This window comes from Myotis yumanensis, unplaced genomic scaffold (assembly GCF_028538775.1).
Source record: "Myotis yumanensis isolate MYYU_CA2020_CCGP unplaced genomic scaffold, mMyoYum1.0.hap1 SCAF_14, whole genome shotgun sequence".
In the NCBI taxonomy this organism is placed as follows: domain Eukaryota; kingdom Metazoa; phylum Chordata; class Mammalia; order Chiroptera; family Vespertilionidae; genus Myotis; species Myotis yumanensis.
This window is the reverse complement of record NW_027223765.1, coordinates 26,920,740-26,936,396: the sequence shown is the minus strand read 5'-3', so window position 1 is coordinate 26,936,396 and position 15,657 is coordinate 26,920,740. Positions and strand designations below refer to the sequence as shown.

The 15,657-nt window shown below is 40.4% G+C and overlaps 1 protein-coding gene across 3 annotated transcripts in view; it reads left to right on the top strand.

Annotated features, from left to right (window-relative positions):
- Positions 1–15,657, top strand: part of RYK (receptor like tyrosine kinase) — an 84,876-nt gene that overhangs the window by 37,772 nt on the left and 31,447 nt on the right. For 2 of the 3 annotated variants that reach the window (XM_070433435.1, XM_070433437.1), the window contains exons 4-8: positions 1,698–1,832; positions 3,079–3,132; positions 5,646–5,790; positions 11,496–11,597; positions 15,103–15,236. In XM_070433435.1, the coding sequence (XP_070289536.1) occupies positions 1,698–1,832; positions 3,079–3,132; positions 5,646–5,790; positions 11,496–11,597; positions 15,103–15,236 (570 nt within the window). The remainder of the gene's footprint in view (positions 1–1,697; positions 1,833–3,078; positions 3,133–5,645; positions 5,791–11,495; positions 11,598–15,102; positions 15,237–15,657) is intronic. The other variant, XM_070433436.1, reaches the window with a different exon arrangement.

Genomic DNA, 15,657 nt, shown 5'->3' with positions numbered 1-15,657 from the left:
TTGTACTGTCTTTTAAACCATTCCCTCTTTTCCATCGCCTCCAGAACTGTCTGTGCTCAGCTCTTCCTTACCTCCTTTTCTGCATTGCTGGCATTGGCCTCTGTGTGGGTCCCCGTGTTTGGTCTTGCTCCTCTGGGAGTAATTCCCACACCGTGTCCCCCACCTCCATCAACTGAATGCATCCCAGACGCTCTACCCAGCATGCTGTAGGTTGACCGTCTGCCCCTTGCTGTCTGGCCTTGTTGCTGCACTTGCCCCAGTGTTCCAGCAGCTCCAAATCCATGCAGTTCTGATATCCACACCTTTGCATGTGCTGGTCTCTGTATTTGGAACCATCTTTTCCTCTTGTGAACTCCCACTCACATGTAATAGTCTACAAGTCTCAAAATCTGCACTGTTCTTTTCCTGCCTCCTCCTCTCCCTCCAATTGTTAACCCTTTCTTCTGTTCTTGCTTCCCCATAGAAGCTTTATTTCACTATTTTTGAACAGATAGACATTATCTTGTAATTCTTTGTTTTTGTTCTCTCCCTGCTAGCCTGTGACCACCCAAAGGGCAGGTGCTGTCTTTTTCAACTCTCTATCCTTGGCACCTAGCATAACATCTGGCCTGGGATAGGCACTCGGGGCTTGTCTGAGTAAATTATTGAAGTGTCATATTTACATCCATTTAATTACTTTTGGACCATCCTTTTGAGAAAGGTTCCTGAAGCTGTGAAATTTTAAGAAAATGGAAATTATTGAAACTTGGAAGTATAAGCCACAGTGGTGTTGAGGAAGTCTTCTTGGCAGTCTTATTCACTGTTATATATTTTGATTGATTTCAGAGAGAGAATGGGAGAGGGAGAGAGAGAGAGAGAAACATCAGTGATGAGAGAATCATTGATTGGCTGCCTCCTGCATGCCCCTCACTTGGGATCGAGCCTGCAACCCAGACATGTTCCCTGACTGGGAATTGAACCGTGACCTCCTAGTTCATGGGTTGATACTCAACCACGGACCATACTGGTCATGCCACACAGTTTTATATTTAATCTCTTCATTAAGAGCAGTACATAATGAATTCAGGTGGTGAATTGTCTTTCCTTTTTATCAAGTAATGTTTATTATAGTCGACGTGGCTGGTAAGGTGGCAGTGTTTGCTTTATGTTTCTGTAGCTTAACTATATCACAGTAAGACAGTGGTTCTCAACCTTCCTAATGCCGTGACCCTTTAATACAGTTCCTCATGTTGTGGTGACCCCCAATTTCATTGTTACAAATTGAACATAGTTAAAGCATAGTGATTAATCACAAAAACAATATGTAATTATATATGTGTTTTCCGATGGTCTTAGGCGACCCCTGTGTAAGGGTCGTTTGACCCCCAGAGGGGTCGCGACCCACAGGTTGAGAACCGCTGCAGTAAGCGAACATATGAGACAAAGTGATATTAATATCATGAGCAAAAGTTGGAAATAATTATCTCTCCACTTATTTCTTGGTTTGTTCTTTAACACTAACTTTTACGTTTGTAATAAATGAAATAATGTCTCAAGCTGTGTAGCCTGAAGATAAGTCTTCTGAAAGTTTCTACTTAAAATTTTATGTATTTTTAGTTTTATTAAAACAAAAATCAAATAATTTAAAGATATTTGATGGGCTTTAGTGTTGAATTTTAGAAAATTAAAATAAGTTTTCTTTTTCTTTTTTTAAACAGTGTTCCGGGTTGAGCTTTCCTGTACTGGCAAAGTAGATTCTGAGGTTATGATTCTAATGCAGCTCAACTTGACAGTAACCTCTTCAAAAAACTTTACAGTCTTAAATTTTAAGCGAAGGAAAATGTGCTACAAAAGTAAGGAATTTATTTACCAATTTATGTATTCTATATAGATTGTAAGAAGGTCAAAAATAGATTTTGTAGTGTTTTTTACAGATTTGTAACCAAATCTCTATTATAATTGTAAATGAGGAAAGGAAGAACACTGCCAAATGAAATTCCAAGGTAATCGCCAGGTCATCTTCTAGCCAGGAACCAGGCCCCCCACAGCTCCTGCTTTCTCAAAATCTTTTGCCAGAATTGCGAGGGAATCTTATATTAGGAATGCGAAATAGCACTGTAGTAATTAAAGACTTAAAGAAATCAGGTGATTCTGACAGGGGCCCCAGTAAAGGAGTATTTATTGTATTTCTCTTATAAAGTTACTACTGTACAGAAGCATTGCCTGAGGTCAGAGAGACCGGGGTTAGAATTATGGCTCTGCTCTTGGCAGAAGGTTGGGACAAATTACTTAATCCAAATCTCAGAGGTTTTTTAATCTAAAAATTGGGCATAATAACCTGTTTCAGAGGTGTGTATTGTTTGTTTTAAATCGAATCTAGCCTAAAGCTTAGAATACCATTTGTGGGTAAATATTAGGTGATTTTGCTTTTGAATAATTTGTTACTCAAATTATTATGCTTATAATGTTCCAAGTACTTTACAGCATTAAACCCATTTATTTTATCATTTTTAAAAAATATATTATTGATTTTAGAGAGAGGAAGGGAGAGGGAGAGAGAGAGAGATAGAAACATCAATGCTGAGAGAGAATCGTTGATCAGCTGTCTCCTGCGTGCCCCTTACTGGGAATATAGCCTGCAACCCAGGTATGTGCCCTGACTGGGAATTGAACCATGTCCTCCTTGTTCATGGGTCAACACTCAGCCACTGAGCTACACCAGCTGGGCACAGAAACCCCTTTTCATTGAGCATCTATCTATAAGGATCACTCTTTGGTTAATGATGATTATAGTGATGATTATCAGAATAATAATCTATCATTTATTATGTTTTAAGCAACTTTTAAGCAAGAATTCATATTACATTTCAAATGGTTATAATTAAAGTGTGAATATGAAATACGTGTAAGATCTTCATCTCTTTAGCAGGTTAGAAACAATATCTTAGTATTATGTTTGCAACAAATATCTTAGTTCAGGCAGTGTTCTGCTATAACATAAAACTATGTTAGAGAAAATTTAGAAAATGTAATTATAATATTTAAGGATTTTCACAGAAAATAATTTCTAAAGCATTTTCTATCTCCTTTTTAATTCAGAACTTGAAGAAGTAAAAACTTCAGCATTGGACAAAAACACTAGCAGAACTATTTGTAAGTGTTTCTGTATTATCCTTCTCCTTCATTAGGAATGAAAAATGGTGATTGGAAATGAACATGATTACATGAAGCTTGGAGGCCTTGAGGTTTCCAGTTTGTCAAAAGATAAACACCATGCTGTTTAATTTGCTGTTTTGTAGATTGGTATATTCAGATGAAATTACTAGAATACTACACATTTCCAGAGGTAAAATTCATATCCGATATAATAAAAGCCTAATATGCTAAGTGTCCAGTTGTCGGTCGGCTGTTCAATCAAAGTGTAATATACTAATGATATGCTAAGGCCACTCAACCGCTCGCTATGATGTGCACAGACCACCAGGGGGCAGTCGACTAGTCGACCAGTTGCACTGACCACCAAGGGGCAGATGCTCCGACTGGTAGGTTAGCTTGCTGCTGAGGTCCAGCTGATCAGGACTGAGGGAGACGGGCTGGACATGCCCTGGAGCCCTCCCACGGTCCCTCCCTGGCAGACCAACCTCCTGCATCCCTGAACGTGCACCGGTGGGGTCCCTCAGCCTGGCCTGCGCCTTCTCGAAATCCAAGCCCCCTCTGGGGATGTCGGAGAGCTGGTTTTGGCCTGATCCCGCAGGCCAGGCCGAGGGAACCCACTGGTGCACAAATTCGTGCATCGGGCCTCTAATATATTTCATAACAAGTGATCTAGAAAAACTTTTAAGCAAGAATTCATATCACATTGCAGATGGTTATAATTATTAAAGTGTGAAGGTGAAATACATGTAAGATCTTCATCTCTTTAGCAGGTTAGAAAATCTGATTTGTGACCTGGACCTAACCCTCAGCTAATTTCTTCCAGGTGAAAGTATCAGCTTAAAGACAGATGCTATGTTATTTAAACCTACAGAGCAGAAACTCAAAGTAATTTTTTTGTTTTTATGGTAATGGTTGTATTTAGATAGTAACTTAGACTTCCATTTTCCTTTTCTGACATGGACGCATCATTGAGACCTACTCTCCCTGAGGTAGTTTTAATAGCAGTACCTTAAAAGATAACTAGATTGTACTTGTGCAGTCAGGTCTGGAGGACCAAGAAGCCATTTGGTCTCTTTGCATTAATCTGTTCGGATTTATTGTTTGTGGACTCCAAGTGTAAGTTTTAGAAAGCAATGTTTTCCCCATGGGCTTGAAAGCTCTAACTTGTATCTTTTGGCCTAACTTATCCCCACACTTGACAACGTCACATAGAGGCGCACGAAGTATTCTCGGACAGAACAAAGCTCTGGGTTCTTCTCCCCTGGCCTGCTTCCTCCTTGTCTTTGTAGAGGTGCCACTCTCTACCTGATTCTTTAAGCCAAAGCTTTAATTCCTCTTTTTCTTTCTACTTCAGTATAATCCACGAGCAAGGCCTGTTAATCTGCTTCCCAATCCATTCACTTCTCTCTCCACTCCACACTCTTGCTCCAGCCTCTGCTGTCTCTTTCTTGGACCTCTCACTCTCTCCGTGCATCTGCTCTGCTGCCCCCACAGCAGTCTCTACACAGCGTGCAGTCAGTCGTCTTTGTTTTTTCTTCAACTGTGATAATGTGTGTCATTCTTTTGCTTGAACCTTGCAATGATTTCCCATCTCACTTGGGATAAAACCCAAATTCCTCAGGCTTTATTCAGTAGAATTACTTTGATGAAGTACTCATCAAAACTTACTTAAATCTCCAATCACACCAGTTCTGTTCTCTGTCTTCCACTCTGTTCCTCATTTTTCTTTGTCTCTTTCTCAGTTTGCTTCTGTGTGTATGTCTGTCTTCTGAGTTATTTTCTCTATTGCCGAGGCTTCCTTCCTTTCTCTCTCCCTTTTGAATAATATAACGCGAAATATTATTTTATTTCATGATTAGTCTTGTTTTTCTGCTTTTATCTTTAAAAACAGATAAGCAAAATAATTTGTTGCTCTCAAAAGAGAAAAAAGTTAAATGCTTATTGTTGTTGTTTTTAAACATATGGGTTGCTGTGTTGTATATTCCTTGTCCTGGGAGCAGGGTGGTTGGCTGATCTGCCTACTTCAGCATCACTGCTGAGGAAGTATGAGGATCTAGAGATCTGTGCTGTCCAATATGATAACTCCTAACCATATGCAGTTATTTAACTTTAATTATAATGCAATAAAAGTAATTCTTCAGTTTCTCAGTTGCACTAGCTATGTTTCAAGTGCTTAGTAGCCACAGGTGGCCAGTGGCTGCTGTATTGGCCGGCTCACATAGGACATTTCCATCACTGCAGGTGGTTTATTATATGGAGCCACTGTGACTTTTATACTCATTAACCAAAAGTTCTATTTAAAAATTTTTCTGAAAAGCTACAACAAAACATTTAAAAAATTGTGTGAGCTTACATCAACACACTACCGGTAACTGATCTTATCAGAGAATGGACACATGAAATGAAAATCTTTTTTTACAAAGAACAGGATTCTTATAGTGCATATTGGGTCACAAAGCAATTGGTGAATTTGTTTAAAAAGCTTGATGTGCTTTTCATTTTTATTTCAGATGATCCTGTACATGCAGCTCCCACCACTTCTACGCGTGTGTTTTATATCAGCGTAGGGGTTTGCTGTGCAGTAATATTTCTCGTAGCAATAATATTAGCTGTTTTGCACCTTCATAGTATGAAAAGGATTGAACTGGATGACAGGTATTGTACATATTTTGGGAAAGTAAGGAAATAAAAGCAGTTATCTGCATTTGCCTGGGAGCCCACAGACACCCACGCACTCTGGTGTACAGTGGTGCAAGGGAGGGAGGGAGGATGATCAAGTCCCTAAGCAAAGGAAAAATTACTGTCTTTGTGATTGCTGTCGTTGTGTTTCTCTAATCTTTTTTTTAATTTGTGAAGTCAGAAATTACAGTTTATTAGTTGGTAGAGAAGTCGAGATCAAAATTTCCACCTCAACCACTTTGATGTGACCCTACACCAGACTCCTGCTACCTTTTAAAAATAGCCCTGTTTCTTCCTCCTGCTTTGTTCCTCCATCATTATCCATCTGTCCATTCATCCATCTACCCATCCATCCATCCATCCATCCATCCAGTAACATTTCTTTTAAAAAAAGATGTTTTTATTGATTTGAGAGAGAGAAAGGGATAGAGAGATAGAAACATTGGTGAGAGGGAAACATTAATCAGCTGCCTCCTGCAGGTCCCCTACTGGAGATTGAGCCCACAACCCTGGGCACATGCCCCGACCCGGAATCAAACTGGTGACCTTTTGGTTCATGGGTCGACGCTCAACCACTGAACCATTCCGGCCGAGCCCCTGTAAACATTTGTTGAGAATCTGCTATAATTTAAACCATTGGTTCTCAACCTGGTTGCACGTTAGAATCATGGATAAACTTTTAAAACATACCAGTCCTTGGGTCCCACCTTCCAGAGAGTCTGACATAATTGGTCTGAGGCGGTGTTTGGGCATCATTTTTTTTTCTTAAAGCTTCTGGATGATTTTAACGTGTAACCTTTGAGATAAACTAGGTCCGTGGTCGGCAAACTGTGGCTCGAGAGCCACACGCGGCTCTTTGGCCCCTTGAGTGTGGCTCTTCCACAAAATACCGACTTCTGTGCATGGGCCATGAAGTTTCAATCACACTGTTCATGCGCGCCCGCACGTGGTATTTTGTGGAAGAGCCACACTCAAGGGGCCAAAGAGCCGCATGTGGCTTGCGAGCCGCAGTTTGCCGACCACTGAACTAGGTTATATATGCTAAGTGCTGGGAATAATAAAATTAATGATATACCCCTTAGCTTCAGGTATTTAATCTTTGACATGAACCCATAATTATGAAGTTTTATGAAGTTGATGATTATGGTATGTGAATTATAGTGTGGGATACAAAAGGTGCTGGTCCTAGCCTGGGTGAGTCAGAGATGTCAAGGAAGACATTACCACCAGGATAGGGTGAGAGGTCAAGAAGGAGTGATAGACAGTTTTATTTTTCCAAGACACGATTCTCGTTTCCCGCCTCCGGGATTCCCAGTTGCTGACTGAAGACATCCCCAGCTGCAGGGGTTGGCTGTCAAAGCCCTGCTTTATGCAGCGGTGTATCTCCCGTGTTCCTTGAACCTTTCCCCCTTTCTGTCCATGTTCTTTCCAGCTGCTCTGGTCAGGTGATTATTGTCCCTCACTTCAGCCCTACACTCTGCCCTTTGGGACTTTTTTTTCACAGTTTCCTTTGGTCCACCAGGCTCCCTACATTTCCACCAGTCCAAACCCTGTTCATTCTTCACATTACAGCTTTCTTGTCATCTCTTTCAGGAAGTCTTTTCTAAGCCTCCCAACTCCCCATTTTGCTCTTCTCTCTCTCTCTCTCTCTCTCTCTCTCTCTCTCTCTCTCTCTCTCTCTCTCTCCCCCTCCCTTTCTGTCTCTCTCTCTTTGGGGTAACAATTTCTATACCTTTTCCTCCTGAAATCATTTCTCTGTGTACTTCTCTCTCCTACTAGAATGTAAGCTTTTTCCAGTTAGAAAGCAGTGTGTGTTACTTATTGCTGAATCCCCAGTCCTAACAGTGTTGTTCATACGTTGGGTAAGCACATTTGTGGCACAAAGCCCCAGGGGACAGGGAGCCTGGTTGAATTCAGCACCTGCCCTGAAGTTCCCTCTGTTCCCATTGTTTTCCTTTCTTTACCTGAGTCGAGAAAAAACGAGAAAGGAGATGCGAATGAAAAGAGAAATACATGGGTGATGTGTTTCAGCATATGTTTTGTATGTATGGTGGTGCTGAAGTTAGACTTCGGTTTTATAGAGGAAGAAATGGTCTTTGGAAGCGCCGAGGGAGAAATGAGGTGAGGGAACAGGTAGAGTTAGAGGGCAATGAAGAGCATGACACTTGGAGGTCAGTCTCCATGCACACATTTCCCTTGAGTGCTTGCCTCAAGGAAAGCTGCTGTTGTATTGAGTGTTTTCTGTTTACCAGCACTGTACGAGCACTTTACATGTATTATATGAGTGCCAGGGCTGGGAGCCCACATCGGCCAGAGCTGTGCAGGCACTTCCAGATTCCTCGGGGCATATACCTCTGCCTGTGGAAATAATCTGTTACCACCCATGAATTGGTCCCAGTTCTCTCTAGCTTTCGGGTGGGTGTTTCCAGACATTGCCTGAATAAAAGCAGCTTACACTGTCACCTGTTTTCAGAGCATAGCGTAGTAGTTAAGAGCTTGGCCTCTGGAGCCAGAGCGTCTCTGAATTCTGGTGTCCTGCTTACTAGCTTTCTGGCCTCAAGTATGTTATGTCGCCTCTTTATGTGTCAGTTTTCCTCGTCTCTAAAGCAGAGATAATAATGGCACATACTTACTGGGGATGTTGTGAACTTACATATAGTGAGTGCCATTATTACGATTTTTGTTTTCAGAAAAGTTCGGTGTGTTAGTAGTGATGGACTAATTCCTTCAGCTTTTTTCTGTTCTGTTAGCCACTATTTATGATGTGCCTGGCAAGCTAACAGGGGTGACTAGAAAGTTCCCGTCCAGTAATCCAAGAGCATTTAAGAGACACATACTTCCCTCTGCACAGGGCCCACTGAGATCGCAGTGGCTGCTGCTGTATTGCGTGTTTTCTGTTCACCGGCACTGTACAAGCACTTCACATGTATGATCTGATTTGACACTCACGTCACCTACAGTGTGAAATTGTCCTCATTATAAAGATGAACACACAGGCTTAAAGCGATTAACTTTTCCAGGACAGCAGTGCTAGCACCAGGGCAGAGCAGCAGGAGACTCATTATTGCAGTAACTCATATTGTAACTGTACGAAGCATTTGCTGCGTGCCAGGCGCTGTTACACATGCTTGACCCCCGTTATTTCCCCTAATCCTCGCAGCAGCCCTGTGCGGTTTGACAGGACCCGTGGCTCCATGGAATTCCTGGGGCAGGGGTGATGGAGAGTTCCTCGATTCCAGGCAGCCAGGAGCCGAGTCTTGCTACACACAGAGTTTCTTTAGAGGCAGAGAAGGAAACTCCCTGGGTGGTGCTCCTGCCAGGAGCACTTGGGTCCCATGTGTGTAGCTGTCCCTGTCCTGACACCCGAGGTGATCTTTCCGTCTCAGTCCTATGCCGGGTGAGACTGTCCTGAGAGGCAGAGCTTCTCACCACGTTCACTCCGAGGCCCTGCCCCAGTGGGTGCAGAGCATCCCACACTGTGGTCTTCCCCTGTTCGCTTGTGACTGCAGGGAAGTTCGTTCCTCGTTTGTGGGTACTTGAACTTGCTATTTTGCAATATCTTCATTTTCCATTATCTCCATTACCCCACCACCCTCACCATGATTAATGAGTGACAAGGTCACCTGTATTTCTTTTTGTTTCTTTATCTAGTGCCTAACAGGTCTCAGCCGAATGAATGTCGGATGGAAAATTTGTTGAATGAAGAATGAGTAGAGAGAGGCAAAAACCATTCTGTTATACCAGGGGTGGGGAACCTTTTTTCTGCCAAGGGCTATTTGGATATTTCATAACATCATTCATGGGCCATGCAAAATTAACAACTTAAAAATTAGCCTGCTATATTTGGTCAAGCATTTAATTAACTCACCCCTAATGCCCTGGCAGCACTGAGGGAGAAATGAGGTAACGGGAATGAGGCAGGGCCAGACCAAGTGATTTCTCGGGCCTTATACTGTCGCCCGCGGCCTGGACATTCCCAACCTTTGCGTTATGCCAATAATTCTTTGCCTCTTTCGGTATATATCACCAACTCATGTCAGAAGCAACTGTTCTGTCTTTTTGTTACAAGGAAGTATGGTTTTCTCTGCTCAGTGATCGAGTCAGTAGTTGTTCACTGAGCTGTCACTGAGGCTCGGTTGGGCCCCCTGGGCCTGCAGTTCCGGGCGCTGGCTTCAGTGCTGGGCAGGAAGGAGTGAACAGGCAGGCACTCTCCCCGCCTCAGGGCCTGACAGCGGCCTGGGCAAGGCGGATAGTGAAGAAGAAATCCCTGCTGTCCAGCTTCACGAGGGGTGTCTTTGTATATTATGTCTACTGCCGGGTCCCCAGCACCCAGCACAGCATCTGGCATGTAGTAGACACTTAACAAATATTTGTGGGATGAATAAAATAAAGTTACAGAGAAGACAGAGAAACAAATTGTAATAAGTGCTGTGAAGGAAAATGATGCTCTTTGCCCTAACTTCTAACTTCAACTCTGAAGCAGAGTTAATATCCCCATAACTAATCTTACTTGATTATGAAAATCAAATTAGGTAATTTATTTAGACTGGTTTTAAACTATTAAGTGCTAGAAAGCGTACATTTTTATCCCGTTTTCTACCTCATGTGATACAGGTATATAGGTTATGGGTTTAATAGTTACCAGGGGTGGATCCCCGACTGCTGCTCGCCTCTCTTTTAACAGTAAGTCTGGGGTTTAAAGGTTTGTTTAACCACTTAACGTAGTGCTTTACTCATTGTAGGGACTCACTAAATATCTGTTGAACAAACAAAAAATTGGCATGGACATACTCATAACATCTTGGTATGCCCACAGTATTTTCAAGAATTCTGAGTTGGTACAAGAGTGCCACCTACTGGAGATAGTAAATAATTTGGGGTCTGAGCATTCTCCCACTAGTGTATGTTGGTTGGAAGGGAATGTTTAACTAGTGTTTTCATATATATTATACAACTTGAGCCTCAAAAAGTCCTGGGTGTAGGTTATTTTTCGTTTTATTTTATGGGAAATAAATTGAAGTTCCTTATTTCCCCCCTTTTGGGGGATGGGGATGCTTCTTTTCCCTCCTTGTTATTGAATCCTGGACTTTTAACAACTTTGTTTTCTGGGTGATCTTTGAGTAGCACTCCAAAAACAGGTGTCTTGTGCTTCCTTGTCATTCTAAGGCTTGGGATGCATAATATTAGTAATAACAAAAATAATTAGTAATAATAATTTGTAAATGCTCTGTTATTCCCTCATCTGTATGCCATTTGATTTTGGACCATCATTAAAAGAGACCTATCTTTCTATTCCTTTTCTTAAAAACAATCTAATTGAATGGCATGGACTCTTTTTGTAAGAGGTTATTCATAGTTCCGTAAAATATTATCGTTGTATGAGGTTCAGGACAGCTATTATCTGTGGTATCTTAGGACTGGCACCTACATTTCTGAATGACTTTGATAGGTGAACCTGCTTGATGATTGTGTAAGTAGAAGGGAAAGAAAAAATCCAGCTTTGCATTATGAGGTAGTTAAAATTTTCAATGTGAAACATTTGTGATGGAGATCCATGCATTATTGCCATCTCTGTCAGGACTTTAAGCTAGTTATAATGTCTGCATGCTTTTTGTGTGATTGGAGAAAGGACATTTCTCATTGAAGCTGACATGCCAAATATTTCTCTTAATTGTTTGCAGCATCAGTGCCAGCAGCAGTTCCCAAGGGCTGTCTCAGCCATCTACCCAGACGACTCAGTATCTGAGAGCCGACACACCCAACAATGCAACTCCTATCACCAGTAAGAGTTAATTTAATTCTAAAGTTGATTTACTAAAGTTGTCCGTGGTCTGTCTGTCAGTGGTCCTGTGTGGTTAGTTACTTACAGGACAAGTGTACCATACTACGTACATAGTGTCTGGTTGCAGAATTAGGCTTGATCCTCAACTTTTGCTTTCTGGAGCATTGAATGAAACATTCTGGAATTGGAGTATGAAAATAAAATTTACATTTAATTGCTATATTTAGTTTCGTGGAGATTTCCATAGATTAATTATATTAAAGAGCTATAAAATCACTCCTATAGAAATTCGGAAGGAAGGTTTTCAGGTATTTAGGTAGCCATAGAGCTGCATGAAGACAGAGACTTGGATTTTAATACATTGTTTGGTGGTCTGATGGGCTATGGTAAGGACTTTACATTGTTTCCTAATCTGGATAGGACACTAGCTGCTATTAGAATTGAGAGCTCGAGATCTGATTTCCTGTTTTTTTGAATAAGGGTTTTGTTTTGTTTTGTTAAAGTTTACCCAAGGATATTTTTAGAGAGAATGGAGGAGGGAGGGGGAAAAAACATTGATGTGAGAGAGAAACATCAATTGGTTGCCTCACACACACATCCCAACCAGGGCCAGGTATTGAACCTGCAACACAGGTACATGCCCTTGACCAGGAATTGATCCCATGACCCAACAGTGTGTGGGCCAATGTAGTAACCACATAGCAACACTGGCCAGGGCTTGAACAGGATTTTGATAAAAGTTCTTATAGTGGAACATGTAGATGGGAAATTATCATTCACAGAGTATAATATAGACAGAGAGGAATCAGTCACCATACAAATAAGGAACAAGGCAACATCAAGATAGACACTAGGTCACAAGTCAGGGCTCCACTCATTGGAGCTGTTGATGAATTAGGTTCTTATAGGCATTAACTGTTACCTTCCTTGGGCTAGCATTTTTCTTTAGTGAACTAATACTAAGAATATCTGTTCTTCACCCACTGCCCTATTGTGGTCTTTCAATACCGTTTCCCAAAAAAAGAACCGGAGTTCTTTGACGAAATGCATGGTTCCAGGATTTAATCAGGAATGGACCAGATAAAACTGTTGCTGAGCCAAAAATCAAGGGAGCTGCGAAAGACTTGAAGAGCTCCCAAAATGGGCCCTTTTGAGCATCTAAAACGATGTTGACGACAATGGATTTTAACATAAACTGTATAAATCCATGGGCTCATAATGATACCTTTTAAAAAAATTGATCATTTTCAGGTAACTAAGGCACCAGCAATACCTTACTCTAACAGCTGGCTCCATGACGGTATTTCAGAGTAACCAGATAGTGCTGGTTCATGAGGAAAATGTTTCTTCACAGAAGACTCTCAGCTGATAAATATGGAAGAAATCGTAGAGTTAGAAATTATATTTGTAATCCCAATAAAATGTTTGATTCAGGAAAAGTTCATCAATATTTAAATCCCTGTGAACAAAGGGAAATGGGAACTTTACCATTTGAGGGATCATATTGTCACACCTGAATCCACTCATGAATCTAGCATCACAAAAAGTAGGACAGATACTTTATATTCACGGTTGTAAGGCACCGGCCCTGGGCTTGTTTCTCCTCCCACCCTCAAGAGTTACCTGGACCTACCAGATCTAATGAAGGTGATAGAACTGATTTACAATTTACAAGAAATGCAAAAGTTAAATGATATTCGAAAAAGCAGATGCCAGATATTCTTTGGAATAACTGACCGGGTTTCTTTAATAAGATCGTGGCAAGAAAAAAAAGGGGGGCGGGTAGAGGGGGCACTCTAGATGAAAATAAATTTAAAAGAAATCTTAACAGTAATTGCCATGACCACCAACAAAAGAAAGAAATATATGCTCTTCAGGAAACATGATGATGAATGTGAAAGTAGTCCAGACTATTCAGCATAAACAAAACATTGCTTTTAATGTTCAAATGTCAAGCTTTGCTCTTGGGAGTCAATTTGTGATGGTGGATATAACCTTAAAGAGGCAGATAATTCAATTATTGTATAAGCTAAAAGCAAAATACTTTTTTAAAAAGTCAGTGGGAATACATTTATTTATTAAAATACTTTTTTAGTTACCATCAATAAAAAATTTCCTTGTTTTTGTGACTATAACCTTAAGTAGATAGATTATTTATTATATATGATAAGACGAATACTTTTTGAAAAAACTCAATGGAAATACATTTGTTTATAAATTAAAAAAAGAAAAGAAAAAGGAGCAGAAAAAAATATTTGAAGACATAATGGCCAAGAGTTTTCCAAAATAACAAAACCCAACAGACCATAGGTCCAAGAAACTCAGAGAACTCTAGGCAGGATTAAACAGATACAGATACTCACTACTAGGCATGTCTTGGTCAAACTGCTGATAGTGCAATCGGGTTGTCAGGCTAATCCATCCATCATGAAGTTCCCCACAGCCTTGCATGTCATTCTTCTAGCAGCCATTGATGACCACTATCTAGGTCCACTAATACTTCTGGGATTTTCTTCCCAATCTCTCCCAAAGCAAACAAACCATTGGAGATACCATTCCAATTTCCCCTTGCTAACACTGGATCTTCCTTTTATTCTAACTTGTTTGGGGGAGAGGGGGCATGAAAATTTTAATTATGGCTAGAATTTTTTTTTTTTTTTTGCTGTCATATTAAAAAATGAGTGAGAGTTAAGGGTACTGAAAAACAAACACCACATGATCTCACTCATTCATGGATAATAAAGACCATTACAAACTTTTGAACAATAATAGATAAGAGGCAGAACTGCCTCAAACTGATTGTCAAACTGCAGTGGGAAGGCCAGGGAGGGTTGGGGGACAGGAGGGAGGGGAGTAAGAGATCAACCGAAGGACTTGTATGCATCTATATAAGCATAACTAATGGACATAAGACACTGGGGGGTAAGGGAGGGCAGGGGTTTGTCAAGGGTGGGGGGGATAAAAAGGGCACTTATGTAATACCCTTTGTAATACTTTTAGCAAAAATAAAAAATATATATATATAAAAAAAAAACAAAAGAAAAACAAATATGAATCTCACAATGGTAGGACTAGGCTCCATGGATATCAGAATGATTAAATTGAGTACACATTTTGTTAGACATTTTTACAAACATCTTCCTTTGAAAAGTTCTTTTGTTAGGAGACTATGTTAGAAAATCTTTTGGGAAGCAAACAGTCCATAAGATGGATTAAATTGAATTCCATGAATCAAAGCTTGTTTCATTTGGCTGAAAGGCAATTGAAGTGGCAGTAATGGTAATATTATTTTTAGTGTTTCTTATTTTAATTCTTCATTTTGAGATTTTGGGGTAGGTGGAAAAGTTTTTCTTTAAAATTAAGTATGGCCTACATAAATAATTTCCCCTGTTCGTGTGTGTGCACATTCATTCATTCCTGTGACTTGAATCCTGAGGTCCTAACCGACCTAATTGACCGTGATGCCATACTAAGGGTATTTATATTTCTTGGTTTGGCTTTGTTGGCTCCTCAGGTTATCCTACCCTGCGAATAGAGAAGAACGACCTAAGAAGTGTCACTCTTTTGGAGGCCAAAGCTAAGGTGAAGGATATAGCAATCTCCAGGGAGAGGATAACTCTAAAAGATGTACTCCAAGAAGGTATTTATTATCTCAAAATCAGGTTTTCACAGAAGATTTAATGTTAGCACTAACACATTTTTTGTTTCAAATTTTAAGAATTTGATTTTATGTCTAAGGATAGAAAGCAGTGCATAATTTATTTCCTTTATAAAACTGATTTTATTTTTCCCTTCTTTAGATCTTTAATTCGACTTAGTACGGCTTTGGTGTAATTCTTGATTTTCAAGTAGATTAAAGCACTTATATTAATGCTTGTTCCCTTTAAAGTATATTTTCTTTCTGTTTAGTTCTTATTTAAAGATTATCACAACCTAGTAGACCTCTTTGAAATAGTCTAAGTAATTTTCTCTGTGGCATATAGTGTGGGGTTCTAGCAGAAGGAGCGTGCATGGGCTTTGGAGTTACACCCAACTTCCAGTTCCATTCCTACAACCTTGGA